A 23941-nucleotide genomic window follows, 5' to 3' on the forward strand; every position below is an offset into this window, starting at 1 on the left:
GCGCATGAGATACTGCACCGGTTCCTCAACGATGGTATCTAAGCAAACGTTTGATCTTATGTATGTGAGCTGATTTATGCATGCGTTCTTAAGTAGTATTAGTAGACTTGTTTGTGTTGTTGCAATTTCTGTCGTTTGTTTTATGCATGTTTTTTTTTAATGTGTGTTACTGTTTTGATTGGTTCCTCATTTTAATTAAATGAGATTTGAAAAAATGTGAGGCTGGTGTTACTTTATATAAATGTTTAATTTTGTGGTTGTCGTGAAATTTTTATTTCTGCGTAAAACCATTTTTTATTTTTTATTCTGTGGGTCCCATTCAGGCTCATCGTGGGCTTGATCCCTTAAGAACCAGCAGGGGGCGTGTTCATTAGGGATCCATTGATTTAGATGTGCTGTTTGCTGGAAGGAGGAATACGCTGACTCAGCATTCCTTAGCCTTGCTGCTCTGGAGAACCATCACAGCCCAAAATGGATCTCCAGCCACCAGGAACAGGGCATTCCTAAACGAAGTACAGTGTGTAATAAAAAAAATATCCATAGGTAATAATATGCTTACAAGTACGGGTCCAAAAAGTAACACAAATAGTCAAAGTATAGTATGTGGAAAACATGTAAAATCAGTCATAGTACACAGACAAAAGCCTTAATCATGAAATCATATATGAATAGTAGTATAGTTTCAAAAGAGCTAACGGTCCAGTAAATCCAATAAATGTATCTTTGTATTTTCCAAAAGTGAAGGTGGCGTTTTATTTAGTTTTCATTTGCACAGTTTTGTTTCGCGGCGGCGCTCCAACACGAAATGAAACGATAAAACTCTTTGGAGACCAACAGCTTGCGGAGGTAAACGAGATGAAGGTATTTTACTGGCGGGACCAGCGGCTGCCTGGAGCAACAGCGCCCTCTGGTGGCAGCAGGGGAGACAAACCATTATAATTATAAAAACAACCAGGAGGCAAAGGCAGGGTCACATGACTTTATTCCTCATTCATCCAGTGATATGTAGAACTTACACAACAAACAATACTTAGAGAGAACACACACACACACACACACACACACACACACACACACACACACACACACTGCAGGTTAAAATCGACACAGAACAAAGGGCCTCTCTCACCAACACCACTGTGGTGTTCTGAGCCTGTTGGGTCTGAACACGTGACACTAAAAGAAGTGCTGTGAGTGGATCTTTTGCCCTCAGACGTGATGGACGAGGTGAAAGAGCTCTGAACTGTTCCTCATGCAGCCAACAACACCCGGGGCGACAACAAGCTTCTTGTTGAGGCTCCGCTCAGAGATGGAGAGCTTGGTTGCGAGGAGAAGCCTCTGGTTGGCGGCCCACATCAGGCCCCGACACGAAGACTAGTAACTTCACTTCCTTCTCGTGCGCTGAAGATCACAAACCAAGTTTTAAAAGCACACGTCAGACTGAAGGCATTGCACAGCGGGGGATCGGACGAGGGGGATCGGACCGGAGGGATCGGACCAGGGGGATCGGACCAGGGGGATCGGACCAGGGGGATCGGACCGGGGGATCGGACCGGGGGATCGGACCGGGGAATGGGACCGGGGAATGGGACCAGGGGAATGGGACCGGGGGATCGGACCGGAGGGATCGGACCAGGGGGATCGGACGGGGGGATCGGACCGGGGGATCGGACCGGGGGGATCGGACCGGGGGATCGGACGAAGGGATCGGACCGGGGGGATCGGACCGGGGGGATCGGACCAGGGGGATCGGACCAGGGGGATCGGACCGGGGGATCGGATGAAGGGATCGGACCGGGGGAATCGGACCGGGGGATCGGACCGGGGGGATCGGACCGGGGGAATCGGACCGGGGGATCGGACGGGGGGATCGGACCGGAGGGATCGGACGGGGGGGATCGGACCGGGGGATCGGACCAGCGGACAGGCGTCGGGGGTAAAGTGCAGCGGGAGACGTTTGCAGTGTTGGACTATGGGTAGTAGTGATGTCACTACTACACACATTCCCTGCGCCTATCCGACAGAAATCCGATATTAAAAATACATTAACCACCAAACGTGTGCGTCATGGGAGCTCAATCGTGGACCGGCTCGTCACTAGTTTGTACCGTCCTCTCGGGATGCTTCCAGATTTTTTTTTTGCGTTTCAGTATTGTAGCAGCTCGCTAAAATACTGCAGGTCTGACTGTCACACTGGATCCAGGTCTGTTAATACATCCAGGACCCAGAGCACCGAGCGTCCTGTGCAGCCTTCAACACACAGACACAGTGGGGACAAACAGCAGCATCAGGGCCTTATTTCACTTTTGTGAGGGGAGCTACTGAGGTTGCTGTTGTTGTTGTTTCCTCAACATGTACTGAGAAGAGGACGCTTCTCCTGAGCTGGTTAGGAAGACAAATTTAAACTTTTTTATAACGAAGGAAAAGGATCTAACACCAGAGTTTATGGAGAAGAGTTTACCGCAATCTTGAAAAGAAACTGAATTTGTTCAAGGGATTGTAAATGAGAGTGTAGAGCTTAAAGAACAATGATAGAAGCACATGTTGGTGCCCTGACATGCACTGGCCTCCAAAGAGTTCTGCGTCCCGGTCTGAACCAAAGCGGGATTAGGACCAAATGGCCCCGGAGAGGACAGCAGATCCAGGCTTTACGCTTGTGAGACGAGCCGTCGTCATGTGAGGGCGTGATGGGTTTGGTGGGGCGCCTACAGCTCCTCGCTCTCGTACAGCGGGGCGCTGTGCTGGGCGGGGCGCTCCACGGTCAGGGCCGGCACGTGGCTCAGAGAGGACAGCAGCTTCAGCGTCTTGGAGCCGGGGGGCGCCGTCTTCATGGGCGGGGCCGTGCGAGCTGCAAGAAGAGGGAGGGGTCACACATCCTGACCAATGGAGTCATGACTTTAAACCAAATGTCCATTACAAACATTTAGTGAAATCTGGGTGTAAACAGTAAAAAGTGAGTAAATGTAGTATTTAAACTAACAATGAGAATACAAAGCATACAAGTAAACCTTAAATGACACAAATGAATGAGACAATAGTTTGATTAAAAGAATAAACATTTATATAGATGCCTGTATGTATGCCTGCTTATATTCTGAGTCTTTCTTTTAAAAGCATATTCATTATTTCAAACTCAGCGTAAATGAACGTCATGAACACATGAATATAACACATATACATGAACACATGAATATAACACATTTACATGACTTTTACAGGCCTGGAAATAACCGTTTTAAAATTCCGTGACTGTTCCAGGTTTTCCATGACGTAGGAACCCTGTAGAGGAGCGGTGAGTTCAAATGTCGCTCGTATTTATCAACCACACATTGGTGACCGCTGCTTTGTTATTATTAACCAACAGTATTATCGTTGTATTCCAGTATGACCTGTTTGTTGTGTTACCTCCAAAGCAAAGCCTAATACTGTGATCCATTAAATGATCATTTTACATTTAGGACCAATTGAAAACTTGAGGTGAAAAGCTCAAGTTTTAAATCTAGGAATTTACTTATTTGTGGGCGTCTACAAAAACAATCTACAAGTGTTTATCCTGATATGAATAATAACTTGTGCCGCTCTTCTTGGTGGAAAACTGGCTCGTCATTCCTGTCATGCCGGCCGTCTGAAAATAACTCCTCTGCCCCGCACCCCGCAGCACGGGACGTCCCGGCCTGGCTCAGGGCCGTATGGAGCCGCACAGGAGGAGGGACGTGTGTTCAAGTCCTCTGGAGGGACTCGTGGTTAAACTGTACGGCCAAATGTACCACAAGTACACAACTAGTTAAAGACTCCGAATGCACACATACGCAATGATGTCACAGAAATGTTACACAGAACAGAACAAAACAGGCATCTTAAAATGATTTTAAAAAGTCTTTTAAAGTCTCCTTTTTATTCTGCAAATATTCACCAACTACACCAATGGTCTGTTGGAAGTATTTAACATGTAAACTTAACATGAACACTTGTTTACATGACTGTTATCTGTTTGTCTGAGCACATTTTATACTTAATTTAATATCTATTGCACTGTTGTTGCTGATGATTGTCTCGTCTAATGTTAACGGGAAGAACAAATCCTTGTCTGTGTAAACATACTTCACACCTTTTCACTCCCCTATTGTTTGTTTATTGTTTGTTTTATTTGTTTGTTTACATCTCACACACTTAATATACACATACATACTTTGTATTTTTGCACTTCTGTTTAAGTTTAATTTAATTCCTAAATTAATACTCTGTTTTTTTCTTTCATCCCAGCTATTTTTATTTGTATTTTTATTATTATTATTATTATTATTATTATTATTATTATGAGATATATATATATATATATATATATATATATATATATATATATATATATATATATATCACTTTTATCCCTGTTGTTTTTATATCTTATTTTTTGTCTGTAAATGGATGCTACTTCGACACCAAATTCCCCTTGGGGATTAATAAAGTATATATTCATTCATTTATTCATACCTGGCGAATAAATGGTTGTGTGTGTGTTTGTGTGTGTGTGTGTGTGTGTGTGTGTGTGTGTGTGTGTGTGTGTGTGTGTGTGTCAGATGTGTCTAGCTCCCCACAGAAACAGACACAACTGTCTGTTTACAACTGTCAGAAGGATTTGAGCATCAGGTGTTCTCCTCCATCACCTGTTGCTATAACAACAGGGTGCCGTTGCTTCCAGTAGTGTGAGTTGTGTGTCTGCACGGTTCTCTCCTGTTATCACTACAGCGACTAACAGTCCCGTAACGTTAAAGACCTGAAGGGTCAGAGGACAGTCCAGCTCCGGGTCGTCGGCTCCTCTCCACACGGCAGATGGCGGTCATGTGATCAGCAGAAACCCGATAGCTGTGGTGCATTTCCTCGTCGCTTGTCCCGGAGCTGGAGTCAGTGGAGCGCACGGCGTCCTCCATCTGCTGTTTGGCTTCACAGCCGGGCGCTACTATGGCGACTAGACAGCTGAGATGGGCCTCTACACACACACACACACACACAGGTTACTTACTGCCGACGTCCAGCCTGGCGTTGCATGTGGACATGCCGGCTTCGTTGATGGCGGACAGAGTGTACCAGCCGGCGTCGGACTTCATCAGCCTCTCCAGCAGCAAGCACTGGCGGCCCGACCCGTCCTGATACAGACTGGAGAGCAAGAGCGTCACTTCAGCTCACAGAGACCCGGCGCAGGAACACACACACGTTAAACAGGAGTTAGTGCAGATGACGTATCAGATGGTCCAGCAGGACCTCGATAAACTGTGTGTAGCCGCAGCTTTCTGTTATATATTTATATATGTTCTTTATCTACCTGTTCCAGTAACAGAGCTCGCTGTGAGAGGGATCCCCCTTTCAGAGGGATCCCCCTTTCAGAGGGATCACCCTTTTAGAGGGATCTTTGTTCACGGCAGACGGATCTGTCTCTTCTGTTCTGGTGAAACCATCTCGGTCCATCAGTAAACAGCTGGACGCGTTTTTCACAAGTCGTGAGCACTGACATGATCTTCAGAAGTACATGCTGGGGAACGGTCGTTCATTCATTTTAAAAAACAATCCCCCTCTAGTGGGGGAAGACTGAGCGATTGTTATATAAAACAAAGCCCAAAACTGCTGTATTTGGATGTATTGAACACCATAAGTAATATACAAGTGAAATATATGGTTTGGTACATGCAAATGTGCCCGAATGTACATTTTGAGACCTCTCCTGAATGTTCTCTGTTCTAAACCCTCTCTAATGTTGTTCTGCTTCATTTTATCAAAGTCAACTTTTGCAGAGAGAATGTTCACATATTGTGTTATGATTTGGGTTAGAGAATGTTCACATATTGTTTATGATTTGGGTTAGAGAATGTTCACATATTGTGTTATGATTTGGGTTAGAGAATGTTCACATATTGTTTATGATTTGGGTTAGAGAATGTTCACATATTGTGTTATGATTTGGGTTAGAGAATGTTCACATATTGAGCTATGATTTGGGTTAGAGAATGTTCACATATTGAGCTATGATTTGGGTTAGAGAATGTTCACATATTGAGCTATGATTTGGGTTAGAGTTGGACCTTACAGCTCCATCATTTCAAAGAAATAATCTTCCTGAAAGTGATTTTTTTATAGGCGGACCTGAAACCTTTTCATTTTTTCTGTGTGTCATCTTCATTTACTCTTAACCAGTAACATATAGACTAATATTTACACATCTGAACTAAATCTCACATGTGTACCTTTTATTATAACCAACATTATTCAAATAGCCCTAGTGGTTGCAGAGATACACCATTTTTAGTTTGGGGATGACATTTAGAGGAAAGGGCCTAAAGATAGTTGGTTTTAAAAGTGTTAACTCTCATTTGGAGTTGTGACCTCATGAATGCAGCTCCACTATTCTCTCTTCTGGCTCTGCCTGTGGTCTCTACCAGGGGAACACCACGAGGAGCTGAACCGCTACGTTAGATGTGCGGTCAAGCAGGAGTTTGGGTGTGATGAAGTACCTCATCCTGTTGGGGTCGATGCGCAGCATGTCTTTATCCTTCTTCCAGAAGAGCTGAGGAGGAGGAGACGCGTCCACTTTGCACTCCAGCCGCACCGTGTCGCCCTCCAGAGCTCTGGAGTTGGACATCTTCTGGACGAAGGTGGGAGGACGGAGCGCCTCCTGGGCTGCAGACAGGAGGGAGCACAGCGGATTGCATCACCTAGACTCTCCCAAGCAGGTCTGGCGTCGATGAATGAATCACCCCGATCCCCATCAGACTCTTTGCTGAGGATTCTTACCCAGCACATCCAGCCGCATGCTGAACCTGCTCTCCCCGGCTCGGTTCCTGGCCACGCACTCGTAGACGCCGGCGTGGTGCACCGTGACGATCTCGATGAGGAACGAGTGCATCCCCTTTTCAGACACCAACATCTTATGGAAGTCGTCCGGGCGAATGGCTTTGCCGTCCAGGTACCAGCACACGTCTGGCGTGGGGAGGCCGCCCACCTGATGGAGAGCACCGACGCACCATTAATGCATCGTTTTCTTTTTGCTGTACGAGGGAGTCCCTGAGTTAAAGCACGGGCTTCAGTGTTCGTACACCTGAACATGCGTCAGAGATTCACCTTGAAGTCGATCCTGCAGAAGCGCCCCTCCTCCACCGTGAGGTCTGGAGAGGTCTGCAGGAAGCGAGGAGCGTAACACTTCTCCTGGATGGCCGAGCCCTCGTTCCCCCTCTCGTCTTTCCCCGTGTGGCGCCGCCCCCTGAGGGAGAGGACCAAGTCTGCTCAAACACCTGAGCTCACCGTCAATGGATGGAGCATGGAAGCCCGTTTACGCCACAAAATAAGCCATAATTATGAGATAATAAAGTCGAAATTATGAGATAAAGTCATAATTATGAGATAATAAAGTCGGAATCAGTGTGGTGTGTGTGTGTGTGTGTGTGTGTGTGTGTGTCCTCTGACAGCATGGATACTGACGGAGGGACTTGAGCCATTTTTATCCCTCCTGACAGACAACTAGAAATATTTATAGCACAACACAATGTGGAGATTATGTAAACACAGGCTGTCATAACAATGGTGTAAAGTTGCAGAAATATTCATTCCATCGGGTTGTATTTCAACCGGTGGTTCCTTCTTCAGTGCAAAAACTCATTTAATCCTTTAGTTTGGCTTTAAAGGGACAGTTCTCTCTCTCCTGCCCAGACCTTCAACCCTCAGCAACCAACGCCTCGATTGATAAATATCAGCAGAGGAAAGAGGAACAATGTGTTTTTGGTTTGGGGTTGAGCTGTCCCTTTAAATCTAGTTTCTTCTGGGTGGAACGAGCCATGTGAACGGGAGTGAATCCATTTCCTTCCTTCCTTCCCGCTGCGGTCAGGCTGCACAACAAGCTGAGCTCACAGTGACCACAACACTAGAACACGTTAATCACTTTGGCCACTTTAAGTACGTTCACCTGGTCCAATTATAATACATTTAGGTACTTTATATACTTCTTTTTTCATTCCGTCTGTATATTAAATATTGCTATTGTGTTCTTCTAAACTATTTTTATAACTGTTTATTTATATTACTTGATTTTGTATTTACTATGTGTCTCTTGCTGCTGGAATCCTGCAATTTCCCCACTGGGGGACTAATAAAGAATTATCTTATCTTATCTTATTTCACTTTGAGACAGTTTCTTTAGAGAAACAAGTGACACATAATTGGGAAGTAGAATTAGTTTCCAAATATGTCACTTGTTTCTCTAAAGTTCGTAGGTCAACCTGGAGACCTGCCTCTTAATGGAGGACTACTTATGTTTTAGATATCACACTTTTACCATTTTAAAAACAAAAACTATGAAATCACTCTTCACATGCTTCTGGGATGGAACCTGCAAAGTGCAGAGCAGCGGGCAGCACACTCAAATGTTATGAATGATATGTATTTACCAGAGTCCACCTGTGTGTCTTCCTTCTGGTGAGTCTGGCTGCAACAGAAAACACACGCATATCAGCAGAGGTCATCACAGGTTGGAACTTTGTGTGTGTGTGTGTGTGTGTGTGTGTGTGTGTGTGTGTGTGTGTGTGTGTGTGTGTTCTGACACAATAGTCCTGTTGTCACCAGTGAAAGGGGCTCGTTCTCAGAAAGCAAAAAATAGCCTCTGACAAATCTGTGTGTGTGTGTGTGTGTGTGTGTGTGTGTGTACATGCACGTGTTGTGTGTTTGTGTCGTGTGTGCAAGAGAGAGAATAGATGGTGCAAAGCCCTGTGAGCAATGAGAGGCTTTTCTGACAATCCTGCGCACACACACACACACACACACACACACGCACACACACACACACGCACACACACGCACACACCCACAGGTTATGCTGCCAGGCTTGGGGCCCATGAGGAGGCTCTGAGATAGAGCGGCTCCCGGAGCAGCCATTCAAACCCAAGTGACTGGAACAATGTTTGGTCTGTACTTCATAGCTACATGGAAGCTAATGGGCTCTGGACCAGAGCCAACATGGAGGTCTGCGCTGCAACACATCCTGCAGCACGCTGTGAGGCGAGGGCTCTGCAGTAATCACTCAGGAAAGGGTTGTCGTCCTACCTGGTCGAGTTGCGGGTCTGAGAGCCCGTCTGGGTCCAGCATGTCGTTGGCGTTGTCTGGACCCAGCAGCCTGCGGGCCATGCGCTCCTCATACGACAGTTTCTGTTTGGAAACAAGCCGTAGACCGTTAATGAGGCTCTGGTCACGCAAGGGAGTCCATTAGAGAACTGTGTGTGTGTGTGTGTGTGTGTGTGTGTGTGTGTGTGTGTGTGTGTGTGTGTGTGTGTGTGTGTGTGTGTTGTGTTCAGCTCCCCACAGAAACATACACAACTGTATTAATCAGAAGGATTTGACCATCAGGTCTTCTCCTCCATCACCTGTTGCTATAACAACATGGTGCCCTTGCTTCCAGTAGTGTGAGTTGTGTGTCTGCACGGTTCTCTCTCGTGAGTGAGTGAATGAGTGAGTGTGTGAGAGAGTGAGTTTGTGTTTGAGTGAGTGAGTGAGTGAGTGAATGAGTGAGTGAGTGAGTGAGTGTGTGAGTGTTTGAGTGAGTGAGTGAGTGTGTTTGTGTGTGTGTGAGTGAGTGAGTGTGTTTGTGTGTGTGTGAGTGTGTGTGTGAGAGAGTGAGTTTGTGTTTGAGTGAGTGAGTGAGTGAATGAGTGAGTGTGTGAGAGAGTGAGTTTGTGTTTGAGTGAGTGAGTGAGTGTGTTTGTGTGTGTGTGAGAGAGTGAGTGTGTTTGTGAGTGTGTGTGTGAGAGAGTGTGTGAGAGTGAGTGAGTGAGTGAGAGTGTTGGTGGGAGGACTGTTTTGCCATTTCTTTTGCACTTCCAACACAGTTTGCAGGGCACACACACTCTCTCTCTCTCACTCACTCACTCACTCACTCACTCACTCACTCTCACACTCTCACACACACACACACACACACACACACACACACACACACACACACACACACACACACACACACACACACACACCTGGCTGTTCCTCCTCCTGGCCTCCTTGGAGCGCAGCTTCTGCTCCAGGTCGTGGATGAGGGCGTCTTTGGATCCCTGGATGTCTTCATCAGTGGAGCGAGAGGAAGACGGCCGAGGAGCCACCGACTTCTTCAGGACGGGCTTGGGAGGGCTGCGGAGAGCGAGGAGGAGAGGAGCTGAATGAAAAGACAGAACTTTAATGCTGCCACTAACTTGCATTCACCCCTTTGGAAACCAGCCCTCGACTCGTTTAAACCTGCAGTGACCTGCACAGCTTCATTTGTGAAAGAAAGCATGAACATGTTTTGCTGATCGACGCTGTTCATTTAATTAGTTTTTTAGACACGCTTGCTTTTATATAACGGATTCCGGCAAATAATACCGCTCCTGTTTTGTTTTTGTTGTTGAAAAACAAACATTTAATTATTTTCCGCATGCTAGTCAATGATTAGCAACACCATTGGTGTGCTCTCATCAGTCAGCGCACCGCTCCATAACACTGCAGCACAGCAAACCAGAGAAACAGACAAACACAGAATGGCTCAATCTGGTGGGAAAATAGTTAAAAAGTACAATTTTGAAGGCAGGACTCTAGATTGAACACCTGATCAAATAGAATTTGATGATGTAATGGATGTAAGTGGGTAAAGTTTATTTATATCGCACTTTTCACAGACAAATGGTAACAAAATGCTGTAAAAAACAACAACTAACACAAAGTGACCAGACCAGGGGCAATGTGGGATATTAAAAAGAAAAGGTTACATCTTTGTCCTTAACGGTCTGCCTCTATTTTGGCAATACAGTTTATTTAGGACTTATTATAGGAGCTCAGGTTACAAAATAAAAAAAAAAAAAGATCCCAAATGTCCCGAGTGATATATACCAGTTTAACATTTACATACGGATACCGTCATACCAGTACATAGTCATAACAACTGTTGTGGCTCTTCAGCAGGCAGAAAAAGGTAATGTTCACAGCTGAGGACGCAGCGGTCTGAGCTACTTACTGTCTAGCATGTTATAACATGTTATAACATGACTAAAGTTATAACATGACTAAAGTTATAACTTTAGTCATGTTATAACTTTAGTCATGTTGTAACTTTAGTCATGGTTGTAACTTTAGTCATAGTGTAACTTTAGTCATGTTATAACTTTAGTCATGTTATAACTTTAGTCATGTTGTAACTTTAGTCATGTTATAACTTTAGTCATGTTATAACTTTAGTCATGTTGTAACTTTAGTCATGTTGTAACTTTAGTCATGGTTATAACTTTAGTCATAGTGTAACTTTAGTCATGTTGTAACTTTAGTCATGTTATAACTTTAGTCATGTTATAACTTTAGTCATAGTGTAACTTTAGTCATGTTAGAACTTTAGTCATGTTGTAACTTTAGTCATGTTGTAACTTTAGTCATGTTATAACTTTAGTCATGGTTATAACTTTAGTCATAGTGTAACTTTAGTCATGTTGTAACTTTAGTCATGTTATAACTTTAGTCATGTTATAACTTTAGTCATAGTGTAACTTTAGTCATGTTGTAACTTTAGTCATGTTGTAACTTTAGTCATGTTATAACTTTAGTCATGTTGTAACTTTAGTCATGTTATAACTTTAGTCATGTTATAACTTTAGTCATGTTATAACTTTAGTCATAGTGTAACTTTAGTCATAGTGTAACTTTAGTCATGTTATAACTTTAGTCATGTTATAACTTTAGTCATGGTATAACTTTAGTCATAGTGTAACTTTAGTCATAGTGTAACTTTAGTCATGTTATAACTTTAGTCATGTTATAACTTTAGTCATGGTATAACTTTAGTCATAGTGTAACTTTAGTCATGTTATAACTTTAGTCATGTTGTAACTTTAGTCATGTTATAACTTTAGTCATGTTATAACTTTAGTCATGTTGTAACTTTAGTCATGGTTATAACTTTAGTCATGTTATAACTTTAGTCATAGTGTAACTTTAGTCATGTTATAACTTTAGTCATGTTATAACTTTAGTCATGTTATAACTTTAGTCATGTTGTAACTTTAGTCATGTTATAACTTTAGTCATGTTATAACTTTAGTCATGTTATAACTTTAGTCATGTTATTACTTTAGTCATGTTATTACTTTAGTCATAGTGTAACTTTAGTCATGGTATAACTTTAGTCATGGTATAACTTTAGTCATAGTGCAACTTTAGTCATGTTATAACTTTAGTCATGTTGTAACTTTAGTCATGTTATAACTTTAGTCATGTTATAACTTTAGTCATAGTGTAACTTTAGTCATAGTGTAACTTTAGTCATGTTATAACTTTAGTCATGTTATAACTTTAGTCATAGTATAACTTTAGTCATAGTGTAACTTTAGTCATAGTGTAACTTTAGTCATGTTATAACTTTAGTCATGTTATAACTTTAGTCATGGTATAACTTTAGTCATAGTGTAACTTTAGTCATGTTATAACTTTAGTCATGTTGTAACTTTAGTCATGTTATAACTTTAGTCATGTTGTAACTTTAGTCATGGTTATAACTTTAGTCATGTTATAACTTTAGTCATAGTGTAACTTTAGTCATGTTATAACTTTAGTCATAGTGTAACTTTAGTCATGTTATAACTTTAGTCATGTTGTAACTTTAGTCATGTTGTAACTTTAGTCATGGTTGTAACTTTAGTCATGGTTATAACTTTAGTCATGTTATAACTTTAGTCATAGTGTAACTTTAGTCATGTTATAACTTTAGTCATGGTTGTAACTTTAGTCATGGTTGTAACTTTAGTCATGGTTATAACTTTAGTCATGTTATAACTTTAGTCATAGTGTAACTTTAGTCATGTTGTAACTTTAGTCATGGTTGTAACTTTAGTCATGGTTATAACTTTAGTCATGTTATAACTTTAGTCATGTTATAACTTTAGTCATAGTGTAACTTTAGTCATGTTATAACTTTAGTCATGTTATAACTTTAGTCATGGTTGCAACTTTAGTCATTGTTATAACTTTAGTCATGTTATAACTTTAGTCATAGTGTAACTTTAGTCATGGTTGTAACTTTAGTCATGGTTATAACTTTAGTCATGGTTATAACTTTAGTCATGTTATAACTTTAGTCATAGTGTAACTTTAGTCATGTTATAACTTTAGTCATGGTTGTAACTTTAGTCATGGTTGTAACTTTAGTCATGGTTATAACTTTAGTCATGTTATAACTTTAGTCATAGTGTAACTTTAGTCATGGTTGTAACTTTAGTCATGGTTATAACTTTAGTCATGTTATAACTTTAGTCATGTTATAACTTTAGTCATGTTATAACTTTAGTCATGGTTGTAACTTTAGTCATGGTTATAACTTTAGTCATGTTATAACTTTAGTCATGTTATAACTTTAGTCATAGTGTAACTTTAGTCATAGTGTAACTTTAGTCATGTTATAACTTTAGTCATGTTATAACTTTAGTCATGTTATAACTTTAGTCATGGTTGTAACTTTAGTCATGTTATAACTTTAGTCATAGTGTAACTTTAGTCATAGTGTAACTTTAGTCATGTTATAACTTTAGTCATGTTATAACTTTAGTCATGTTATAACTTTAGTCATGGTTGTAACTTTAGTCATGTTGTAACTTTAGTCATGGTTATAACTTTAGTCATGTTGTAACTTTAGTCATGTTGTAACTTTAGTCATGTTATAACTTTAGTCATGTTGTAACTTTAGTCATGTTGTAACTTTAGTCATGGTTGCAACTTTAGTCATGTTGTAACTTTAGTCATGTTGTAACTTTAGTCATGTTGTAACTTTAGTTATGGTTATAACTTTAGTTATGGTTATAACTTTAGTCATGTTATAACTTTAGTCATGTTGTAACTTTAGTCATGTTGTAACTTTAGTCATGGTTATAACTTTAGTCATGTTGTAACTTTAGTCATGTTATAACTTTAGTCATGTTGTAACTTTAGTCATGTTGTAACTTTAGTCATGTTATAACTTTAGTCATGTTATAACTTTAGTCATGATTATAACTTTAGTCATGGTTATAACTTTAGTCATGTCGTAACTTTAGTCATGTTATAACTTTAGTCATGTTGTAACTTTAGTCATGTTGTAACTTTAGTCATGTTGTAACTTTAGTCATGTTATAACTTTAGTCATGTTGTAACTTTAGTCATGTTGTAACTTTAGTCATGTTGTAACTTGAGTCATGGTTATAACTTTAGTCATGTTATAACTTTAGTCATGATCATAACTTCAGTCATGTTATAACTTTAGTCATGTTATAACTTTAGTCATGTTGTAACTTTAGTCATGTTGTAACTTTAGTGATGTAATAACTTTAGTCATGTTATAACTTTAGTCATGTTGTAACTTTAGTCATGTTGTAACTTTAGTCATGTTGTAACTTTAGTCATGTTGTAACTTGAGTCATGGTTATAACTTTAGTCATGATTATAACTTTAGTCATGATTATAACTTCAGTCATGTTATAACTTTAGTCATGTTGTAACTTTAGTCATGTTGTAACTTTAGTCATGATTATAACTTCAGTCATGTTATAACTTTAGTCATGTTATAACTTTAGTCATGTTGTAACTTTAGTCATGTTGTAACTTTAGTGATGTTATAACTTTAGTCATGTTATAACTTTAGTCATGTTGTAACTTTAGTCATGTTATAACTTTAGTCATGTTATAACTTTAGTCATGTTGTAACTTTAGTCATGTTGTAACTTTAGTCATGTTATAACTTTATAACAACAATTAATAACCCACAACTAACGCTCTTTAACAGTTAAAACATCACGACAAAACAGTTTGTGATACATAAACAATTTGTAACACTAATAATTGTGCATTTACAAAATTACACCGCCGAACTGCATGCTAGGTACAGCTTGCCCACTATCAAGAAGAAACTACGTCGCTACCTTCTCCTGGGTCCTAAGTCCCTCCACGTTTAGTTTCCTAACACCTTCTATGTACCAACGTACAAACAGCTGCTCACCTCTCACTGGTCAGTTGCAAGCGAAAAAAATAGCGTGATATGCCGTGAAACCGCCAGAATCTTACAAAATACCTTGATATAAATTTCTGGCCAATACCGCCCAGCCCTATCTCTAGGTTTTTCTTAAATGTTGGAAATGTCCACTTTTCTATTAAAACCTGTGCGTGCCAAATGGACGTATACTTTGACTCACATGCTCGGCGCTGCCTTGTAGCTGGCGGGCAAAGAGACCACGGCAGGAAGTACTCGGTTCTGACCGCTGGGAGAGTTGGGCTGCTGCAGAGAGGAGGGGGGAGAGCGAGGGAGGGATGGTGACACTGGGAGGGAGCTCCGAGAGGACGGGGAGGGGAGCTGGGAGCTGGGAGACTGCGAGGAGGAGGAAATAGGAGAGAAGGCGGACGGGGAGGGCAGCACAGAGCAGAGGAAGGCGGCAGGGGCCGACATGGAGTCCTGGTTGGCCGGCAGGGTGGCGCTGCCGAGGCCGGAGGCGCTGGGGATGCTGGGGGTGAGGGTGATGGTGGACCGCATGGTGGTGCGGGGGAGAGAGGAAACGCAGGCTGGGACGCCGGCGGCAGAAGGACTCGGCACGGGGGCAGCAGGGAACTGGAGAGGAGCGGCACAGGAGGCCGGGGTGGAAATGGGAGAGCTGAGACCTGAAGAGGACGGGGAGGACTTGCCCATGCTGTTGGCGTGGGACTGGACCTGGATCTGGGCCTGAGTCTGGACCTGGGTTTGGGCCTGAGACTTAACCTGGGCCTGAGTCTGGACCTGGATCTGGGCCTGGACCTGGGCCTGAGTCTGGACCTGGGTCTGGGCGACAGACTGGGTTTTGCTCTGACTGAGGCTCAGGGACTGGAACTGCGACTGGGTCTGTGACGAGGACCTGGACAATGACTGAGTCTGAGAAAAAGACTGACTTTGCGCGGACGCCATTTTAGCTCGACTCTGCGTCTCCGTAACGTCGGCGCGGCTTTGGGAACCGGCGAGGTTCTGCTGGGAGCTGCTCTGGTGCTCCTGGGCCTCTTGCAGAACGCTGTCGTAGCTGGGCGCCTGGAAGGCCGGCTGCGATTGGATGAAATGCCGCGGCCGCTCATAGTTGAAGGCGCTGGGCGGGAAGACGCTGGGGGTGAAGCTCGGCAGGTCGGACAGGTTCATGCTGTTGCCTCCTGACTGGGAGGACTGGGAGGACTGGGATTACAAGAAGTGAATAAAGGTTAGAATTCTGCCATTTGTGATGAACAAAGGACATTCAGGAACTTTTCAGCTGTTAACAGCTGCAGCCAAAGGCTCACACAACTTTGTGTAGGAAAGGTTCTCACAGTGAAGCTGATCTTGGTTGGGGTGAACAGCTTGGGCGTTTCGGTTTCCTCCTGGACTTGGCTTGGTGGTGGTGGAGGTGATGGTGAGGGTGGAGGTGGAGGGCTGGGCGTATAGGCTCTGACGGCGACCCCTGGTGACCTTTGGCCCCCTGAGCTCAGGACACGCTCCTCCTGCTGGTCGGCCGGCTGAGGCTCTGGAAAACTGACAAAAACAGACATACGGTTTGATTCTATCTGCTTATACAGTCTGATCAAATTACCCCTACATTTCCATTGTATACCCATTGTTTCCCCCTGTTAATTCCCATCTAAAGTTTCCACTTTGAATATTCCGAGGATTTCCGCATCCTAGGTGAGATACAGAAACAGCGGTGATGAAAATCCCCGACAAGATCTCCTAAAGCAGTTTAAACCCAGCGTCAGCTCTCTGAAGACTTTAAACCAAGATGAAGACCCTCAGATGCACGTTAACAATCTTCTCTGTCTCTCGCAGATATTTGACTCAAAATCACTCATTTGAAACTTTCTATTTAGCCTAGGATTTTCCAAAAAACAGACTGAGACCAAAACTATCAAAGTAAAACAGAGGAACGGTTGTTCCTAAATACAGAGCAAAATCTAAATGGAGCGAATGCAAGGAGGAGCACTAGAGCCTGGTGCATGGGGATACGTGAAATCTAATGAGAGGATGAATAGTTCTGCTTCCTTCCAGCCCACTCAGTAGTGTCTTCCTGTGAGACCTTCCTGGCTGGTCCCCTACTTTTACTCCAGGAAAGAAAGCTGTTGCGTGATGACAATAGCCGTCTCTATCGTCGCTCCCCCTCACACACTTGTTTGATTACACACACCGTTTCCCTGAAATCAGCAGCTAAAGCCTGACAACGAGTTTTGTACCGCCTTGTCTTCTTTTCAAGCATTACGTGTAAAAGGGAATGTGTCGCTGGGCCTTCATGGATCTCTGAAATGTCCAACGAACTAAAAGACAAAAACAAATACAGCCTCATTGGAGGACGCCGTCTGTAGTCAGACTTAAACATTTTGAGATGGAGAGCTTACGTCGGCCAATATGAATTGTTTTTAACATTTAAACACATGATGTTTGACACGTCATAGAGGTGTTGCCAACAACACTAACGGTGCCTCTGTTCCATTACAGCCCCCAGCTTTGTGTGGTACTTTCTGTGCTTTAAATACTACTATATATATATATATATATATATATATATATATATATATATATATATATATATATATATATATATATATATATATATATATATATAATACAATAATAATAATAATAATAATAATAATAATAATAAATTGTGTTTGTATAGCTTCAAAAAGGTACTCAAAGGCAGTTTACATGGGAAAAACAGAGGGAAAAAAGCAAGTTTTAAGTGTGTGTGTGTGTGTGTGTGTGTGTGTGTGTGTGTGTGTGTGTGTGTGTGTGTGTGTGTGTGTGTGTCATTTAGTATGCTGATGCTATACAGTGTGTGTATTTGTGCTTGTATGATTAAGTGGCCAAAGCTATATTGGTCTCGGAATTCTGACATCAGCTGGCAGCTGCAGACGCTCTACTGGTGACCCAATCCTTTTAACACACACACACACACACACACACACACACACACACACACACACACACACACACACACACACACACACACACACACACACACACACAGCATTGTGGGTAGGAGAATGCTAATCCTGAGTCCTCTGTATGACCGGTGAAAGGGACAGCAACGTGAACGCTGAAACTAAATCTAGTCAATTTTTTTAGAAAATAAAGTCTCTGCCGGATTCTGAAAATACAAATGAAGCCTTTTCCGAACTGTAGCCAACAAGGTTATACAAATAAACAGCGGGACGTTACCATCAACTCAGCCAGAACCATATGGATGTATATCAACATCATGAAATGGGACTAGATATTGACTTAGATTTTGGATATTGTAATATTAAAATATGTCACGCGTGTTATAGTTTCCTTGTTATAATGACAGGTTGTGTCCTGAACGCACCTGTGTGTTCTAGCTGTTCTAGTATTTGCCTTTAACAACTTAGTCATTATATCCACATATATCCATATGATTGTTTAACAAAAAATATATTTCTGTAAATAGGAACTCTACATGGCTGTTTCCCCAAATATGGTCGTAAAAAGTTCTAAATGATCCAATATGATTGAATAATCAAATCAATACAACACAGGGCATTTCATGACTTTTCCATGACTTTAAACCAAATGTCCATTACAAACATTTAGTGAAATCTGGGTGTAAACAGTAGAAAGTGAGTAAATGTAGTATTTAAACTAAGAATGAGAATACAAAGCATACAGTAAACCTTAAATGACACAAATGAATGAGACAATAGTTTGATTAAAAGAATAAACATGTATATAGATGCCTGTATGTATGCCTGCTTATATTTTAAGCGTCTTTCTTTTAAAAGCATGTTAATTATTTCAAACTCAGCTTAAATGAACGACATGAACACATGAATATAACACACTTACATGAACACATGAATATAACACATTTACATGACTCTTCCAGGTTTTCCATGAGTGTAAGAACCCTGATACAATCAGATGAACTTCCTGAAAGTGACCTTACGAGTCCTATCTGTAGTGAACTGAGGACAGGAGTTCCTGAAGGACGCCGCCATGTCTGCACCCATGAGGGATGAGGTCACCGCTCTGGACTCATCACACCCAGCCAGACATTCTCCTTCCTCCACTGATCCCGGATCAGCACCAAGTGACCATTAAACACGCACTCGTTGAACTTCGATCAAACGCCAGTGATGCAGAAGCTCAGCAGATGAAACAGGACCTCGTATTAAAGTATCGCCCGTGGTATTAACGTGTGCTGTGATATTAATGTTTTCTTATTTATTTATAAATATATATTTATATATATATATATAAATATAATATTTTTAATAAATAAATAAATCAAAACATTGTATTCAAAAGCTAGTGTCTAATTAAACGCCTGCACTTGAACGCACCACTCACCCAGTTAATCAGTAACCTCAGTGTTTTTACTATTTCCTTTTTGGGGGAAATAAACATTCCCTGGAGTGTTCCCAAACTGCCAACACCACTCAACAACACAACAACACAACAACACAACAACACAACAACAGACCCACGTTTAAAGCAGCAGTGTTGCGGTTTAACAGGCGGCCGTGTTAACTGGCGACGTTTCAGCCGAGCGCGTCCGTTGTTGCCGTGGTTACCACAGCCGTATCAGAGAAATAAGTATAGCTGTCCTCGTGAATGCCGCTTTAATTTGTTTTTAATACAGTGTCAAATCCTCTTATATACATAATAATACATCATATACACATTAAATAATGCAGCATTCACGAGGGCAGCTACGTGTTTTCTTCCTATTTTCAAACGGCTGCCTGTAACTACGGCAACAAAAAGTCTCCAGTTAACACGGTCGCGTTTTAAACCGGAACACCGGATGAAAGAGAGAGTGAGTATCGGATTTCAGCGCAGGTAACGTTACCTAGAGAAGTAACTGTGAGTTACCAACAGGTGTCCATTGTACTTATATTTATAAAAAAAATGTGTTGAAGGAGAACCGACCAACACACAGTGACACAAACACCCGAAATAGACTCAAGTCCGCTTTCCAAGTGCTCTAAACATAGTGTGACCTTTTCAGCAGGACTACACACACTTATTACTTTCACCGCGGTATAAACAAGAAAGAATAAATAACTTGTTTCTTACCTCGCTCCTGCACCATTTTCCGGTTAAAGGGCACCGGGACGGAGAGAGCAGCGTCCCCGCGTGAGAGGAACCCAAACACCGGGACGGAGAGAGCAGCGTCCCCGCGTGAGAGGAACCCAAACACCGGGACAGAGAGAGCAGCGTCCCCGCGTGAGAGGAACCCAAACACCGGGTTGGAGTGGGAGGCTGGATCGCAAACAGGTGACACCGCGCGCTCACGAGGCAGAGGGACCGCAGGGTGATGCGCGTGCCCGCCGATTGGTTCTTTCTTTCCCACCCGAAAAACACTTTTCTAAATACACTTTTTCTAAATAGTATCATTCAGTGTAGTTTCACATATACATACATGCATACAGCCCTGTCACAAGCTGCACCTCTTGTTCTCATTAATATAGTGTACTAATTATTATTATTTAGATCTCACTTGCTCCCATTATGTAAGTCTCTCTCTCTCTCTCTCTCTCTCTCTCTCTCTCTCTCTCTCTCTCTCTCTCTCTCGCTCGATGGGTGAGAGAGAGATGGGTGAACTTGACAATTATCTCCTTTTTAAATTTTAGAATGACGCAACAGCGACCTCGTCTGGATCTAAAGATGAACTACAACCGAACCATTTACTTCAAGTAAATAGACACTACATTGTAGCAAACAATGAGTGTGTGAATGAATGAATGGATGTATAAATACACTTATTAGCCTCTTGCATAGACTCATGTGATACTTTGTGTTGAGACAATAAAGCAGTTGTCCATCATTTGGTGGACCTGTGCTTTAGTGCGGGGTCAGAGGTCATCTGATAGCAGGACAAATGAAGGGCTGTTTGCGCTCACACATCTACTCACTCTGCAACAGGCAGGCTGTCTTCTTCGGGGCTGTCGGGCCACTCGGGCGGCGGCAGCGTCATGGAGTCGGTCTCCTCCGAGGGGAAGTCCTCGCCGCTCTCTCCGTCCTGCTGGAACGCCGCCTCCTCTGGCTGCTGGGGAGACGCCGCCTCCTGCTGACGAGCGGCCTCCACCTCCAGCTGCTCCTCCAGGTCTGCGTGGAGAGACGGGCATATTGGTGTGGTGCACAGATCAACAGGTGAGCTAGAGCGCCGCATGAAGGATCCCTCTCACCGTTGTAGACGTCCAGCAGCGCCGAGCAGGAGGCCGTGCCGAAGGCGTTCAGGGCCACGCACTTGAACAGGCCGGAGTCCTCCGGGAAGGCCTCCGAGATCACCAGAGTGCACAGCTCCTCTGCAACGACAAGACTCTCTTTTCATCCCGTTCCGTGGGCGTGTCTTATCGAAGGTGGGCGTGTCTTATTGAAGGTGGGTGTGTCTTATTGAAGGTGGGTGTGTCTTATTGAAGGAAGGCGTGTCTTATTGAAGGTGGGCGTGTCTTATTGAAGGTGGGTGTGTCTTATTGAAGGTGGGCGTGTCTTATTGAAGGTAGGTGTGTCTTATTGAAGGCAGGCGTGTCTTATTGAAGGTGGGCGTGTCTTATTGAAGGTGGGCGTGTCTTATTGAAGGTAGGTGTGTCTTATTGAAGATGGGCATGTCTTATTGAAGATAGGTGTGTCTTATTGAAGGTAGGCGTGTCTTATTGAAGGTGGGCGTGTCTTATTGAAGATGGGCATGTCTTATTGAAGGTAGGCGTGTCTTATTGAAGGTGGGCGTGTCTTATTGAAGGTGGGCGTGTCTTATTGAAGGTAGGTGTGTCTTATTGAAGATGGGCATGTCTTATTGAAGGTAGGTGTGTCTTATTGAAGGTAGGCGTGTCTTATTGAAGGTGGGCGTGTCTTATTGAAGGTAGGTGTGTCTTATTGAAGGTAGGCGTGTCTTATTGAAGGTGGGCGTGTCTTATTGAAGATGGGCATGTCTTATTGAAGGTAGGCGTGTCTTATTGAAGGTAGATGTGTCTCATTGAAGGTAGATGTGTCTTATTAAAGGTAGGCGTGTCTTATTGAAGGTAGGTGTGTCTTATTTAAGGTAGGCGTGTCTTATTGAAGATGGGCATGTCTTATTGAAGGTAGGCGTGTCTTATTGAAGGTAGGCGTGTCTTATTGAAGGTAGATGTGTCTCATTGAAGGTAGATGTGTCTTATTGAAGGTAGATGTGTCTCATTGAAGGTAGATGTGTCTTATTAAAGGTAGGCGTGTCTTATTGAAGGTGGGCGTGTCTCTCTGCTCTGATCCCTGTTTTTTCTTCTTGTTTGGGTGATTTTCACGACGATAGAGGGTGAAAACATTCCGGATGTGTTTTAACATTGAAGGGAGACTTTTCCTTCACAGGACAAGACTCACATGTCCCAGGAACGACCTGTACCTGATAAAATTATATTTTATCAGGTACATTATATCGGGTGAAATATACTCGACGTTGGTGATAGTGTTGCTATTTTTAACGTTAGTGTTGTACGGTTAAATGAAGCAATATGTATATGTAACCATTCATCACAGGCCTGGCTATAGTCTGGACATGAGCGGGGAGGTATATGAGGATTCAGCATTATGCCAGCAGCTCAAGAGAAACCTGAGAGTACCGCACTCTCCTTGAACGCATCGTTGTAGAAGCGGTACTGTACCTGGAACTGATGCAGAGCTGGCCTCTGGGAACACAAGAAGAGAGGGAACAGTCATGTATTTTATGAAGTGACCTCGTCACCCGAGCTTTACTTTCATCATACAACAGCTAAAATAACACACACACACACACACACACACACACACACACACACACACACACACAGACACACACACACACACACTGCCAAACACGCTCACTCTTGCGCAGTATCCTGAAGTCGTCCGAGTCCAGCACTTGCTGGTCCTCTCTGCACCAGGAGACCTGCAGGGGCGGCGTTCCCCTCAGCCGGCACTCCAGGACCACCAGCTGCCCCGTCACCGTGGACACGTCCCGGAGGCACTGGCCGAGGAGGGAGACAATGAATAAACTAAATGTATCGCACAAGAGAGATGTAATGAGTAATAATATGTATCATGTAAAGGTCTGGGTTGCATTAGCGTTGCACGTGCACGTCATTAAAGTGTGTTTACCTTGACAAAAACAGGAGCCACTCCACTCCCTGAATACTGTTGATTGTAGCTGGGACTCTGAGTCTGGAAATGGAAAATAATATATTTAATTGAACTTAGTGTGATCGGCTAACCACACGGTCAGACACTGTTTCCTCAGTGAACGCAGTGCTTACATTATGCTATGCACAATTAAAGTATTGTTATTATTATTACCCTCTGAGGGCTGACACACAGCGGCTGCACCAGGCTGGACTGTCTCTGGGCGAGGATGGTGGAGGAAGAGGAGGAGGAGGAGGAGGAAGAGGAAGGGAGGCCCCGAGAGGAGGAGACGGAGGAGGAAGAGGAGGAGGAGATGGTCAGGGACATGCTGCTGGTCTTCTTCTGCACCCTCTGGACGCTGCAGTCACACAGGGGACACGTTACAAAAGTGTGTGTGTGTGTGTGTGTGTGTGTGTGTGTGTGTGTGTGTGTGTGTGTGTGTGTGTGTGAGACTCACTGAGCCATGTTTCAGGCGCTCCAGGAGGCGGTGGTGGAGCTGGTTCTCTCTACAGAGACGAAAAGTTAAACATGTTAAGGTTCACGACGGTCCGCTGCATTGGATTGTTCAGGTCACTCAGTGTTGACAGACTTATATTTATATATACATATATATCAGCTCTAGTTCAAGTTTTCTTTGCAGAATAATAATTTATCTGCAAAAAAAACAATGTATGTGGACACATATGAAATATATAAGCCACAGCCTGCATTATACTCACTGAGGTGCAAATCTATATCCTGTTGGTATGTTGTGAAAACCTTATGCAGTGCATGTTTGTAGATGTTATGGTGAACAGCAAA

General features: G+C 42.9%; 1 protein-coding gene across 1 annotated transcript; it reads right to left on the reverse strand.

Annotated features, from left to right (window-relative positions):
* Positions 1-965: 965 nt before the first annotated feature.
* myot (myotilin) lies at positions 966-23642 on the reverse strand. Its single transcript, XM_079229183.1, has 15 exons — positions 23315-23642; positions 23120-23182; positions 22841-22988; positions 21199-21336; positions 20926-21118; positions 16330-16531; positions 15204-16198; positions 10005-10155; positions 9082-9183; positions 8430-8467; positions 7111-7249; positions 6784-6991; positions 6504-6669; positions 5021-5154; positions 966-2848 (listed from the first exon to the last, which is right to left on the reverse strand). Exons 1-15 carry the CDS (start codon positions 23465-23467, stop codon positions 2706-2708), a joined length of 2973 nt encoding a protein of 990 aa, XP_079085309.1. The 5' UTR covers positions 23468-23642; the 3' UTR covers positions 966-2705.
* Between the last annotated feature and the right edge of the window lie 299 nt (positions 23643-23941).

The sequence above is a fragment of the Taurulus bubalis genome (assembly GCF_910589615.1).
Source record: "Taurulus bubalis genome assembly, chromosome: 13".
Taxonomy (NCBI): Eukaryota; Metazoa; Chordata; class Actinopteri; order Perciformes; family Cottidae; genus Taurulus; species Taurulus bubalis.